Below are 16042 nucleotides of genomic sequence, written 5' to 3'. Positions count from 1 at the left end.
CACAGCAACACAGTAAATGACCATATGGCCTGTCTTTGTAATACTTATTTGTGCTAAATTGTTATCTGTTTACAATAATGTTTTTACCACTGAATATATCATTGCTTGGTTAATCTTAAGTTAATTTTAAGCCTGCCCATAATGCTCTGCATACAAGGGACTTTGGCATGTTGCACTTTAATAACTGTATTCCTTTGTACTTCTCTGTTTCATGTTCAAATTAATAAATAAATAAACTGTATTGCATCAGTTTGGTTAAACAAGTAGTTGGTGAATGCACCAAATTTAGCTGGTGTCATCTGGGTACCTTCCCACTGACTTTCCCTCTGTACCACTCCCCCTCCATCCCTCCCCGTCCATCCCTCCCCCTCCATCCCTCCCTACCACTGCTTCTCCTTCCTCATTTCATATTTAGGCATGTTTACCTGGAGTTTACCTGGAGAGAGTTCCGGGGGTCAACGCCCCCGCGGCCCGGTCTGTGACCAGGCCTCCTGGTGGATCAGAGCCTGATCAACCAGGCTGTTACTGCTGGCTGTACGCAAACCAACGTACGAGCCACAGCCCGGCTGATCAGGAACCGACTTTAGGTGCTTGTCCAGTGCCAGCTTGAAGACTGCCAGGGGTCTGTTGGTAGTCCCCCTTATGTATGCTGGGAGGCAGTTGAACAGTCTCGGGCCCCTGACACTTATTATATGGTCTCTTAACGTGCTAGTGACACCCCTGCTTTTCATTGGGGGGATGTTGCATCGTCTGCCAAGTCTTTTGCTTTCGTAGTGAGTGATTTTCATGTGCAAGTTCGGTACTAGTCCCTCTAGGATTTTCCAGGTGTATATAATCATGTATCTCTCCCGCCTGCGTTCCAGGGAATACAGGTTCAGGAACCTCAAGTGCTCCCAGTAATTGAGGTGTTTTATCTCCGTTATGCGCGCCGTGAAGGTTCTCTGTACATTTTCTAGGTCAGCAATTTCACCTGCCTTGAAAGGTGCTGTTAGTGTGCAGCAATATTCCAGCCTAGATAGAACAAGTGACCTGAAGAGTGTCATCATGGGCTTGGCAGCCCTCGTTTTGAAGGTTCTCATTATCCATCCTGTCATTTTTCTAGCAGATGCGATTGATACAATGTTATGGTCCTTGAATGTGAGATCCTCCGACATGATCACTCCCAGGTCTTTGACGTTGGTGTTTTGCTCTATTTTGTGGCCAGAATTTGTTTTGTACTCTGATGAAGATTTAATTTCCTCGTGTTTACCATATCTGAGTAATTGAAATTTCTCATCGTTGAACTTCATATTGTTTTCTGCAGCTTACTGAAAGATTTGGTTGATGTCCGCCTGGAGCCTTGCAGTGTCTGCAATGGAAGACACTGTCATGCAGATTCGGGTGTCATCTGCAAAGGAAGACACGGTGCTGTGGCTGACATCCTTGTCTATGTCAGATATGAGGATGAGGAACAAGATGGGAGTGAGTACTGTGCCTTGTGGAACAGCTTTTCTCCGTGCCTTCCTTGGACTTTACTCTGTTGACTACTACTCTGTGTTCTGTTAGTGAGGAAATTATAGACCCATCGACCGACTTTTCCTGTTATTCCTTTAGCACGCATTTTGTGCGCTATTATGCCATGGTCACACTTGTCGAAGGCTTTTGCAAAGTCTGTATATATTACATCTGCATTCTTTTTGTCTTCTAGTGCATCTAGGACCTTGTCGTAGTGATCCAACAGTTGAGACAGACAGGAGCGACCTGTTCTAAACCCATGTTGCCCTGGGTTGTGTAACTGATGGGTTTCTAGATGGGTGGTGATCTTGCTTCTTAGGACTCTTTCAAAGATTTTTATGATATGGGATGTTAGTGCTATTGGTCTGTAGTTCTTTGCTGTTGCTTTACTGCCCCCTTTGTGGAGTGGGGCTATGTCTGTTGTTTTTAGTAACTGTGGGACGACCCCCGTGTCCATGCTCCCTCTCCATAGGATGGTAAAGGCTCGTGATAGGGGCTTCTTGCAGTTCTTGATGAACATGGAGTTCCATGAGTCTGGCCCTGGGGCAGAGTGCATGGGCATGTCATTTATCGCCTGTTCGAAGTCATTTGGCGTCAGGATAACATCAGATAAGCTTGTGTTAACCAAATTCTGTAACTTACAAATATTTTTTATTGTGGTCTTGACGGCACAAGGGTGTTGTGGTCACGTCAAAACATTGGGTAGCTTTAACCCTTTGACTATTTACGTCGTATACATATGTCTTACGCGCCACTGTTTCTGACGTATTAATACGCGTAAATTCTAGCGGCTTCAGATCAAGCGGGAGAAAGCTGGTTGGCCCACATGTGAGAGAATGGGTCTGTGTGCACCACATAAAAAAAATCCTGCAGCACGCAGTGCGTAATGAGAAAAAAAACTGACCATTTTTTTGGATTAAAACGCCGACTTTGAGGTGTGTTTTCGCATAGTATTTATCATTGTGTATTCTCGTTTTCATGGTCTCAGGTGATAAAATGGAAAACATATTACAGAAATAGAGATGATTTTGATTACTTTCACGATGAAAACGACCTTAAAATTGAGCTCAAAGTAGCGGAAATGTTCGATTTTTACCAGTGTTTGGGAGTAAGCAAATTACACGACATGTCCAATACACGTCAGCTGGGGAGTCTAATAGTATTCTTTCACTAGTGCACTGATATTACGTATACAATTTTTACAATAATGCAGTAGTCTGCATACCAGTAAATTTTGTATTTTTTTGTATGAATAAAAAATCAAAATAGAAAGCAATAGTAATATAAGAGGGGCCTAGAGACGTGACTAATGAACAGAGGATATGTTATTTTAGTGCCAAGAATGTCTACATTGTTTATTCTGGACCCTATTTTGAAATTGGCATCTTTTTTAATTTGCGTGAGATTGGCCAAATTGCCAATTTCTGACCACTTTATTGGGTAGTTCAAATCGGTAAATGGGCGGTTTCTTGTATACAACTGATAGATAAAATGGAGTTCTAAAGAAATAACTATGAGTTTGGTCAACTGGAACAATGGAATTGGCTAAAAACGGCTCAAAGTCGGCAAAATTACTGATACAGTGGACCCCCGGTTAACGATTTTAATCCGTGCAAGAGGGCTCATCGTTATGCGAAATAATCGTTATGCGAATTAATTTTCCCCATAAGAAATAATGGAAATAAAATTAATCCGTGCAAGACGCCCAAAAGTATGAAAAAAAATTTTTTTTACCACATGAAATGTTAATTTTAATACACACAAACTGAAAAAGGCATGCACAATTACATGACACTTACTTTTATTGAAGATCTGGTGATGATTGATGGGATGGGAGGAGGGGAGAGCATTATCTTCTTACTGTTTAGAAGGGGAATCCCCTTCCATTAGGACTTGAGGTAGCAAGTCCTTTTCTGGGGTTACTTCCCTTCTTCTTTTAATGCCACTAGGACCAGCTTCAGAGTCACTGGACCTCTGTCGCACAACAAATCTGTCCATAGAGCTCTGTACCTCCCGTTTCTTCAAGACTTTCCTAAAATGGGCCATAACATTGTCATTGAAATAGTCACAAGCACGGCTTGCAACAGCTGTGTCAGGGTGATTTTCATCTATAAAGGTTTGCAGTTCAAACCACTCTGCACACATTTCCTTAATCTTTGAAGTAGGCACAATGGATTCCACAACTGGCATAGGCTTCTCAGGGTTAGCCCCAAACCCTTCAAAATCTTTCTTAATTTCCATACTAATTCTCACCCTTTTTACCACAGGGTTGGCACTAGAAGCTTTCTTGGGGCCCATGGTCACTTATTTTCCAGAAACACCACCGAAAACACTGTAATAATACGAAATATTCCGAGTGTATGCTTGGATGTTACCGCGGAGGCTGGCTGGTAAACAATGGGACGGCCGGCACATGTGAGGGCACATTGGACGCGTCTCGGACGAAAATCGGTATGCGGGTTTTTAATCGGTATGCGGGGCAAAAATTTTGCGATAAAAGTAATCGTTATGCGGAAAAATCGCTATGCGATGCCATCGTTATGCGGGGGTCCACTGTACATATATGTTGCCGAGACCGGTAACTTCGCGGGAGCGTAATTCCGTGAGTTTTCGATCAAATTCCATACTTTTGGTGTCATTACCATCGGGAAAAGATTCTCTATCATTTCATAAGAAAAATAATTTTTTTATTTATTTTTTTTTTTTTTTTTTTTTTTTCAAAAAGTTTATTGACATAGAATGACAGTTTCAGAAAGGGGCCTGCAACAGTCAAAGGGTTAATAGTGTGTAGGATAAAAGATCCCCTAGGACAAAAGAAACCCTAGGACAAAAAAAAACTAGAACAAAATCCGCTAGGACAAAAACCCCTAGGACAAAACTCCCAGAACAATACCCCCCCCCTCTCAAGGACAAATAATATACACTTGCCTTACATCAAAACCTTGGGTAGCTTCAATAGTGTGTAGGACAAAAAAAAACTCTAGGACAAAACCCACCCTCGAGGACAAATAGTACACTACACTTACATTATAAATTTATAACCCACTGTTTTACAGAACAAAATTATTTGCAGTCATAAAAATGAGCATAATAAAAAAGCATCATACCCTAGCTTTGAAAAATAAAGCAAATACAATATTGAAAACCTCAGCACATAATGAGTTTCATTTAAGGTCATTTCACTACCACGTAACCACCTAATGAGCATAGTAAAAACGGAAAAAATATAACTGAGGGGGTTTTGTCTTGGGGGGGGGGAGGGAGATTGTCTGGACCCTAGCTTTAATAATAGGTTGGACAAATGTATGAGTAAGAAAGGTTAGATAGGAGATGGATCTGCTTAGACCAACTGGGCTGTGGTTCATACGTCGGGTTGCATGCTGCTAACAGTAACACCCTGGTTGATCAGGCCCTGATCCACCATGAGGCCTGGTCACAGACCAGGTCGTGGGGACGTTGACCCCCAAAACCCTTCTCAGGTATACTCCAGCATTGGAAGTAAAGTAAGTTAAGTTTATTTAGGTACAGGTACATACAAGTACAGATGCAACTTATGGCCAGTTATATATGGTAAGTTAACCTTAAAAATTATCATTGGTATGGATTTATTTTATTGGAATAACGTACAGTAGGGCCCCACTTATATGGCCCCACTTATACAGCAGGTTAGGTTCCGGGCTACTGCTGGAAAGTAGACATCGCCAGAAAGCAGAATGCCATTTTTTATTTACTTATAAATGCATACAAATGACAGACAACAAGTTTACACTAACATATATTAAGCTAACAGTAGAACTATGCATTAAAAAACAATAAAAAGTCAGATACACACTGTACATTTATTATTTACCTTTACATATTTGTAGTCTAAATGTAGGGCGAGAGGTGAGTAGTACAGTGGACCCCCGGTATTCGATGGCATCGGTATTCGATAAATTCGGTATTCGATGCATTTTAACGCAAAAATTTTGCCTCTGTATCTGATCGAAAACCCGGTATTCGATGTGATTCGTACGAGACGTGTCCACGTGTGGCCTGAACTGCCCTGTGTGTGCCAGTGTTTACAAGCCAGCCAGTGTGCGTGCATCTAAGGATACATTCTGTACTTTCCATATTATCACTGTTTTTGGTGCTTGTTTCTGCAAAATAAGTCACCATGGGCCCCAAGGAAGCTTCTAGTGCCAACCCTGTGGTAAAAAGGGTGAGAATTAGTATGGAAATTAAGAAGGATTTTGAAGGGTTTGGGGCTAACCCTGAGAAGCCTATGCCAGTTGTGGAATCCATTGTGCCTACTTCAAAAATTAAGGAAATGTATGCACAGTGGGTTGAACTGCAAACCTTTATGGATGAAAATCACCCTAACACAGCTATTGCAAGCCGTGTTGGTGACTATTACAATGACAATGTTGTGGCCCATTTTAGACAAATCGTAAAGGAACGGGAGGTACAGAGCTCTATGGACAGATTTGTTGTGCGACAGAGGTCCAGTGACTCAAGCTGGTCCTAGTGGCATTAAAAGAAGAAGGGAAGTAACCCCCGAAAAGGACTTGCTACCTCAAGTCCTAATAGAAGGGGATTCCCCTTCTAAACACTAACACCATCCACACACTCCCCTCCTCCCATCCCATCAATCATCACCAGATCTTCATTAAAGGTAAGTGTCAATTATTCTATTGTTATTATTCTATTGTTATTTTCGTTATTGTAATTATTCTATTGCATTAAACTTAATATTTCATGTGGTAAAATATTTTTTTTCATACTTTTGGGTGTCTTTCACAGATTAATTTGATTTCCATTATTTCTTATGGGGAAAATTGATTCGCTTTTCGATATTTTCGGTATTCGATGAGCTCTCAGGAATGGATTAATATCGAATACCGGGGGTCCACTGTACTTATTTGTAGGAAGTCAGGTGTAGGTAGCCCTGGCTCCCCAATCCAAACTTAATATATGATATTTAAAACAGCCCAGAGAGATAAAATAAACATACAGTACACTCTTTATTTACCTTTAAAATATGTGTAGTCTTAATGTTGGATGAGAGATGAGTACAGTAGTACATATTTATTTGTAGGAAATCAGATGTAGGTAGCCAGTAGATGTAGTCTGCCTGGGCTACATATCTATACCTATATAGTACATAGTTATATGATATTTAATGTGACCCAGAGCCATATAATTGCCATCGACATACCTTGTTCACTGAGTTTAATTGTTTTTAACAACTCCCTTTAGATGCCATCGTAAACGAAGGGAGAAGTAATGAGAATTCATGCCAAGAATTGTAAACGAAGTGGAATGTGTTAAGGGGAGTGATTAGGCCAAATGCACATTCATACACATTTACTCTGGTGCTGGACCAGAGAAAACATAATGTTTTCCCTCCACTCAGCTACCACACCTCATATTTGTGAAATTTATTGTACTGTGGGTGTATGTATCATGTTTATATGTTATATAATGTGTTTCTGGATAAAAAGGCTTCAGGGAAGAATATTTGGATTGGAATATTTTATTACATAATATGGTACAGAAGATTTAAGAGATACAGTGGACCCCCGCATAACGATGGCATCACATAGCGATTAATCCGCGTACCGCTTGCTTTAATCGCAAAAATTTTGCCTCGCATACCGCTTAAAAACCCGCTCACCGATTTTCGTCCGAGACGCGTCCAATGTGCGGCCTGAGCCACGCTCACATGTTCCGCCGGTGGCATTGTTTACCAGCCAGCCTCCGCGGTAACATCCAAGCATACAATCGAAATATTTTGTATTATTACAGTGTTTTCGGTGCTTTTTCTGGAAAATAAGTGACCATGGGCCCCAAGAAAGCTTCTAGTGCCAACCCTACAGCAATAAGGGTGAGAATTACAATAGAGATGAAGAAAAAGATCATTGATAAGTTTGAAAGTGGAGTGCGTGTCTCCGAGCTGGCCAGGTTGTATAATAAACCCCAATCAACCATCGCTACTATTGGTGGTACAGCTGCTGCTGCTGCTGCACTGTCAGCTGCTGCTGCTGCTGTAGCATCGTCTGTTGCTGCTGTAGCGTCGTCTGTTGCTGCTGTACCACCGTCGGCTGCTGCTGCTGCTGTAGCATCGTCTGCTGCTGCTGTAACATCGTCTGTTGCTGCTGTACCACCGTCAGCTGCTGCTGCTGCTGCTGCTGCTGCTGTAGCACCGTTGTTGGTGTGGCTTATTGAGAATACCAAGAAACAATTAACCCCAGAGGATTTGCCACCCAGGATAACCCAAAAAAGTCAGTGTCATCGAAGACTGTCTAACTTATTTCCATTGGGGTCCTTAATCTTGTCTCCCAGGATGCAACCCACACAAGTCGACTAACACCCAGGTGAACAGGGAAAAATGCCTGGAACTAGTGCTCATATTGGTGAATTTAAAGCCAGCAAAGGTTGGTTTGAGAGATTTAAGAATCGTAGTGGCATACACAGTGTGATAAGGCCTGTTCTGGAAGAAAATGCCAAACAGGACCTACAGTACTCAGGAGGAAAAGGCACTCCCAGGACACAGTGTCTCATCAGTCATTGCTGCATCTTCAATAAAGGTAAGTGTCATTTATTCTTCATTTAGTAGAGTAGTACATGCACAATATATACTGTGCATGTACTACTCTACTATTGTGCATGTATCCTTCTCTTTGTGTGTGGGAAAATGTATATTTCATGTGGTAAAATTTTTTTTTTCATACTTTTGGGTGTCTTGCACGGATTAATTTGATTTCCATTATTTCTTATGGGGAAAATTCATTCGCATACCGATTATTTCGCATAACAATTACCCCTCTTGCACGGATTAAAATCGTTATGCGCGGGTCCACTGTACATTGTTGATATAAAGATGGCATATACGGTACATGTTGTTACATGTGTATCACCGATTATAAGGTGAAAATCTCATCCAGCTCCTCAGAGCTGATGGAGTGAATGATGATGAAAGTTTTTATTTTTCGGGCCTCCCTGCCTTGGTGGGAAACGGCCGATGTATTAAAAAAAAAAAAGGTACATATATGTATAATTATCAGAGTACAGTAGGGCCCTGCTTTACGGCACTCCGCTAATACGGCAATTTCAAATTATGACCAAAATTTGCTATACGGCAAGTGGTCTTTCAAATATGGCGCGCCATACCCGGTTTGCTTACATTCTTCGTGAGCACATCTATTATGTCTGGAAACTTTCCAAAATTTCAAGTGTTTTGAAGTTATTGTGTATTTTATATGTACGTACTCTGATAATTATGTTTATGCGTACCTGTATCTAAATATACTTACACACTGTGCTGGCGTGTAGGTACACATTAAAATCACTAAATGTCTCTTCTCATGATGCCATAATAATACTATGTAATAATAATCTCTCTTGGGCACACTAAATGTCTTATTTTATGTTAATAAAGACATTTTCATTAATCCAGCTATGATATTTTCTTCAAAATTGTATAAGAAACACGTTATTTATTTATTTATTTATTTCCAATTTGTGCACACATACAGAGGTACAAAAAAAATACAGATAAGAGCAGTATGCCAAAGCCACTTATACTATGCATAGCATTACGGGCTGGCTTAAAATTAACTTAAGATTAACTAAGCAATGATTATTATTATTATTATAATCAAAAAGAAGCGCTAAGCCACAAGGACTATACAGCGCTGCTACTAAGCAATGATGAAATCAGTGATAAAACATTAATGTAAACAGATAACTATAAAGCACAAGTGAGTATTACAAAGACAGGTCATATGGTTGCATTCAGTTAGGTAGTGATTCTGTTAGGTAGTGTATTTAAAAAATAATAAAGTTAGATTGGGTTTTAGGTTTAACATTTACATAGCATATAAACATTATACATACACCCACAGAATAAAAATTGAAATAAATATGAGATTTGTTTACAAAGCGGCTCTGTAGGAGTGTCGTAAGAATTACGTTTTCTCTAGTCAAACACTGTGGGATATCTGTTGATAAATATTAATTTTGTATGCCTTCACTCTATATATAGCAATTCATGACCCTTGTGGGTTTAGTGCTTTTTTATTATGATTATAATAAGAATAACTTGTAATAATAATATGTAATAATAACTTGTAATAATCATTTGTAATAATAATAATAATATAATATAATAATAATAATTTGTCAGGGCATCATTCCTTCGAAAAATTACATGAGAATGGAAGTGTTGGTCTCTATTTATTCTACTGTACCACTGTGGAGACAAGTTGTACACAATGTAAGGTGTTTGTATGAATGTTTATGAACCATAACCAGATGCATCGTCTTTTTGTTTACATAGTGGGCGGGGTGGCCAGGCTGGCTTCCCTACACTACCCTACCTACCGCACCACTTTCTACAAATACATAATTTTAACCTTTCACCCTACATTAAGACTACAGATATTTTAAGGTAAGTAATGAGTGTATTGTATATGCATTTTTTAACTCTAAGCATTGTCGTGTATTATGTGTGGGTGGCCAAGAGGGCTACCACACCTAACTTCTTATAGTAAATGCTACTCGCCTTTTGCCCTACATTAAGACTAGGAATATTTTGAGGTAAATAATGAGTGTACTGTGTGTGTATTTTACTTTTTATTGTTTTTTAATGCCTAAGTTCTATTGCTAACTTAATGTATGTTAGTGTAAACTTGTTATCTGGCATTAATATGCATTTATAAGTGGAAAAAATGGTGTTCTGCTTTCCAGCAGTAGCCTGGAACCTAACCTGCCGTATAAGTGGGGCCCTACTGTACATATAAAATATGCAATAACTTTAAAACACTTGAAATTTTGGAAATTTTCCAGATATAATAGAGAGAGGTGCTCATGGAGAATGTAAACAAACCGGGTGGGGTGCACCGTAGTAGAAAGACGGGAGCCGTATAGAGAGTTTTGGTCATAATTTGAAATGTCCATATTAGTGGAATGGCGCAAGGTGAAATGCTGTAAAGTGGGACCCTATGGTACATCTCATAAAGACTTTGTGAAATTTTTATATCCAATATGTTTTTATGCCATACCAGATTAAGAATACATAATACAGAATGTATTTGTATAATTTTGGGCCATAAAATTAGTCTTTTGTATTGCTGTCATATTATTAAGATTTTATCTGACTTTTAAGACTAGCAACCAGTTTTATTGTAAAATTTCTCATGCTATATCCAGCTGTCCACCATCAGCTTTCTATCAAGAGCCTGCAGTTATCTGCAACACTTGTTGCTGGACACTACCCTACCTACTGTGGAATGATGATTTTGTTTTGAATGTAATTTCACTGCCTTATGCCACAAACTCCCAAGATTCTTAGGTATGGGAATAATGTATCATTTCCAATTAAAGTGCTTAGACATGTAATACACATTATTTGTTACAATTAACTTAACAGGTTCAAGTTACTGTGACATAAGCCTTCCATCTGGTGTTACTTGTGGAATGGAGTGGACTAGACACCAGTTGGCACAAATGTCAGAAAAATATTCGAGAAAGTTCCAGTGAGTTTACTCGTATTTGACAACACATTTAACACTATAGCAGTTATAACTGTAAGCACCAGGTTTGGTAATGAGCACTGTGTGGTTCATATTGTCAGAAGTGCATGGTTTTATGTTTGTAGATAATAAGTGCATCTCCTATCTGATCCAAATATAGCTTGCAAGATACAGTGGACTCTTGACCCACGATATTAATCTGTCCCAGAGAGCTCTTCATTAGTCAAATTTATCGTTAGTCAAATTAATTTTCCCCATAAGAAATACGTAATGGAAATCCAATTAATCCGTTCCAGACACCCAAAAGTATGAAATTTGTTTTTTCACATGAAATATACATTTTCCTACACAGAAAAAGGATAAATGCACAATAAATACTGTACTGTACTTAAGGAAGAATAAATGACACTTACCTTGATTGAAGATGGAGTGATGAGATGGGAGGAGGGGAGATGGAGGTGTATTAATTTGGGAACAACTTGAGTCACTGGACCTCTCACACCAAAAATCTGTCCATTGAGCTCTTCCAGAACAGGCCTGTTTTGTCACAATTGAACACTTGTTGGGGCTGGAATTTTTCAGCTTTGCCATGCCTTATCACACTGTACGGCACTACAATTCTTAAGTCTCTCAAACCAACCTTTGCTGACCTTAAATTCACCAATATGAGCACTAGTTCCAGGCATTTTTTCATGTTCACCTGGGTGTTAGTCGACTGGTGTGGGTCACATCCTGGGGGACAAGATTAAGGACCCCAATGGAAATAAGTTAGACAGTCCTCGATGACACGCTGACTTTCCTGGGTGGCTAACCTTCTGGGGTTAATTGTTTCTCGGTAATTGTTTCTCGTTAAGCACACCAATAACACACACTCCACATCTTCGAGTAGTACAACTGACAGTGGTGCAGCAACAGCTGACCGTGGTACAACAGCAGCAGCAGCAGCTGACCATGGTGCAGCAGCAAGTGACCATGGTACGATAGTATTTCGATAGTACAGTGGAACCTCAAATTTCGAACGTATCGCTTATCGAACTCTTTGAAAATTGACTGCTTTTTTCGAACCAACTTTGTCCTTATTATTGAACTTGCCTCTATTTTCGAACCGCCGGGTACTGGACATGTCCCCCAGCCCACTCTGTCCGCGTCCCTGCGCAGGCGCCGTGAGCCAGTCTGGCTTTGTTGATGTTTGAATGAACATTAACCTGCAGTCTCATTGAAACATTTTACAATTAATTCACTGTGTTTAGTGCTTGTGGGACTGTGAAATAAGCTACCATGGGTCCAAAGAAACTTGCTACTGGTACCCCTGTGGTTAAGAAAGTGAGATTCACCATAGATGTGAAGAAGCAAATAATGCAGAAGTGGAATGATGTCCAAATGTTTGTGGAGAAGTACCACCCTGAGCAAGCTGAAACAAACCATCTTTGCAACAAGTTCAGTGAGAGAACCATGTCCCATTTTAAGGAAATCTTAGAGATGCCAGAAACAGAGGACTGTGGACAGTTATTTTGTGAGACAGGGGTCCAGTGACTCTCAAGCTGGTTCTAGTGGCATTAAAAGACAGAGAAGGGAAGTAACCCCAGAGAGGGCTTTGATACCTAAAGTTCTTATGGAGGGGGATTCAGCTTCCAAACACTAACTCCAACTCCCTCTCTCCACCTCCCTATCTTCCAGATGCCATCACCAATAAAGGTAAGCAAAAATGTTATTTTATATGTTTATTTAAATTTATTAATAATTGTATTTCCATTATTTCTTATGGGAAATATTGCTTCGCCTTTCAAACTTATCGAATTTAGAACTAGCTCCTGGAATGGATTAACCCTTTCAGGGTTGGTGCCGTACTAGTGCGGCTTGCACGCCAGGGTTGGTGCCGTTCTAGTATGCATAAATTCTAGCGCCTTCAGATCTAGCGAGAGAAAGCTGGTAGGCCTACATATGAAAGAATGTGTCTATTAGGTCAGTGTGTGCAGTATAAAAAAAATCCTGCAACACAGTGCATAATGAGAAAAAAAAAACTCCAACCATGTTTTTGGCTTAAAACGGCAACTTTGCAGTGTATTTTCGTATGCTATTTATGGTTGTATTCTAGTTTTCTTGGTCTCATTTTATAGAATGGAAGACATATTATGGAAATCAAGATGATTTTGATTGGTTTCACAATGAAAAGTACAGGTCTCCCTCAACATTCACGAGGGTTAGGGGATCAAGAGCCTCGCGAATGTTGAAAAACCGTGAATGTTTGGTGCCCCAATATATTGTAGGGAAATATAATATAATACTGCTTCCTTAACTTGTTGAACCATGAACAATCATAAAATACATGAAAACGTCATAAATTGTACTAAATATATACATGTTATGCTTTAATAACGTGTGTTATTAAATACCACAGACTCCACCAATGCCTCCACCACTTCCCCAACCACTGCAAGTCCCTACTACCCTCCCTCTGACCCCCGTAACTGGCAGCCAGCCCTCCCACCACTCAGTGTGGTGAGTGTTTTGTTTGTTCATTATTTGCTATTAAACTACAGTATAAATAATGTAAACCCATTCATGACTGCATATTGGAATGGCTATTCGGACAGGTATTGGATGGTGACATCATGTGTTTAGTCTTGAACACAGCAAAGAATCAAACATTTCTGCTACTGCTAATAATAACAATAATAATAATAATAATAATAATAATAATAATATAATAATACGATATAATTGAAGAAGGAAATTGTACAAAAATACGAGGGAGTGGTTGACACATCGTCAGTGTGGCTTTGTTTATGCTGGAGTGAGCATTAGTCTCCCTGCTCTTCCAAACATTTCACAATAATTCACCGGTTGAGGCAGTGGTATTTAATAACATATATGTTATAAATAATAATAGTACATATTAATAACATGTATTATTATTATTAACAACATGTATGTTATTAAATACCACTGCCTCAATCGCTTCCTCACCAGCTGCCTCACCCACTGCCTCAGTCGCTGCTTCAACAGTTGCCTCAATCGCTGCCTCAACAGCTGCCTCAATTGCTGCCTCAACAGCTGCCTCAATCGCTGCCTCAATCGCTGCCTCAACAGCTGCCTCAATCGCTGCCTCAACAGCTGCCTCAATCGCTGCCTCAACAGCTGCCTCAACAGCTGCCTCATGCACTGCCTCAACAGCTGCCTCATGCACTGCCTCAACAGCTGCCTCATGCACTGCCTCAACAGCTGCCTCATGCACTGCCTCAACAGCTGCCTCATGCACTGCCTCAACAGCTGCCTCATGCACTGCCTCAACAGCTGCCTCATGCACTGCCTCAACAGCTGCCTCATGCACTGCCTCAACAGCTGCCTCATGCACTGCCTCAACAGCTGCCTCATGCACTGCCTCAACAGCTGCCTCATGCACTGCCTCAACAGCTGCCTCACCCACTGCCTCAATCGCTGCCTCAACAGCTGCCTCACCCACTGCCTCAATAGCTGCCTCAACCACTGCCTCAATAGCTGCCTCAACCACTGCCTCAATAGCTGCCTCAACCACTGCCTCAATCGCTGCCTCAACAGCTGCCTCACCCACTGCCTCAATCGCTGCCTCACCCACTGCCTCAATCGCTGCCTCACCCACTGCCACAATCGCTGCCTCAACAGCTGCCTCAATCGCTGCCTCAACAGCTGCCTCAACAGCTGCCTCAACAGCTGCCTCAACCACTGCCTCTACCACTCCAGTCGCACTCAATCTACAAGTACCAAACACAATGAATTATTGTGAAGTGTTTGGAAGAGCAGGGAGACTAATGCTCACTCCAGCATAAACAAAGCCACACTGACGATGTGTCAACCACTCCCTCGTATTTTTGTACAACTTCCTTCTTCATTTATATTGTATTTATTATTATTATTATTATTACTATTGTTATTATTAGCAGTAGCACAAATGTTTGATTCTTTGCTGTGTTCGAGAGTAAACACGTCACCGTCTAATACCTGTCCGAATAACCATTCCAATATGCAGTCATGAATGGGTTTACATTATTTATACTGCAGTTTAATAGCAAATAATGAACAAACAAAACACTCACCACACTGAGTGGTGGGAGGGCTGGCTGCCAGTTGCGGGGGTAGGAGGGAGGGTAGTAGGGACTCGCAGGTGGCGGGAAACTTGAATATGATTTGGCGGCTGGGAATTTGGCGGTTGGGAATTTGGCGGTTGGGAATTCGCGAATGTGTGAAGCCCGCGAAAGCTGAAAACGTGAATGTTGAGGGAGACTTGTACTACCTTGAAATTGAGCTAAAAGTAGCAGAAGTGTTCGATTTTTGCCGAAGTTCAAAGATAAGCAAGTTATGTCACATGTCCAATACACGACAACTGGTGAGTCTAATATTCTTTCACAAGTGCACTGATATTATTTATACCATTTCTACACGAATGCAGTAGTCTGCATAACATAAATCTTCTATTCTTTGTGAGAATAAAAATTTAAAGTGGAAAGCAAAAGAAATGTAGCAGGGGCCTGGGGACGTGAGTAATCAACAGAGGAAATGATATTTTAGTGCCAGGAATGTCTGTCTTGTTTATTCTGGACCCTGTTTGGAAATTGGCATCTTTTGAAATTTGTGTGAAATTGGCAAAATTGCCAATTTCTGACCACGTTATTGGTTAGTTGAAATCGGTAAGTGGGTGGTTTCTTGTACTCATTTGATAGACAAAATGGAGTTCTAGCGAAATAGGTATGATTTTTGTCGACTGGTACATTGGAATTGACCGATAATAGGGCTCAAAGTGAGCGAAATTGGCGACGAGTAAACATCGTCGAGACCGCTAACTTCACAAGAGCATAATTCTGCAAGTTTTCCATCAAATGTCATACTTTTGGTGTCATTATGATCGGGAAAAGATTCTCTATCATTTCATAAGAAAAAATAATTTTTTTTTTTCGAAAAATTTCCGACCCTGAGAAGTTTAGGAGAGGGCCTGCCAACCCTGAAAGGGTTAAGTTCGAAATTTGAGGTTCCACTGTATTTCTCACCCTTTTTACCAC

At 40.4% G+C, this 16042-nt stretch overlaps 1 protein-coding gene across 4 annotated transcripts in view; it reads left to right on the top strand.

Moving 5' to 3' along the window:
* LOC128695787 (protein lifeguard 3) overlaps window positions 1–16042 on the top strand; it is an 83037-nt gene that overhangs the window by 9619 nt on the left and 57376 nt on the right. The window contains exon 1 of one of the 4 annotated variants that reach the window (XM_053786616.2): window positions 10892–11012. The exons of the other annotated variants lie outside the window; for them this stretch is intronic. Within the exon in view, the coding sequence (XP_053642591.1) occupies window positions 10954–11012 (59 nt within the window). The 5' untranslated portion in view covers window positions 10892–10953. Of the gene's footprint in view, window positions 1–10891; window positions 11013–16042 lie in introns of those variants that run through there. 4 annotated transcript variants of the gene reach the window in all.

Source organism: Cherax quadricarinatus, chromosome 41 (assembly GCF_038502225.1).
Source record: "Cherax quadricarinatus isolate ZL_2023a chromosome 41, ASM3850222v1, whole genome shotgun sequence".
Classification (NCBI taxonomy): Eukaryota; Metazoa; Arthropoda; class Malacostraca; order Decapoda; family Parastacidae; genus Cherax; species Cherax quadricarinatus.
Note: the sequence above shows the minus strand (reverse complement) of the source record. Positions and strands in the feature narration are given on the sequence as shown.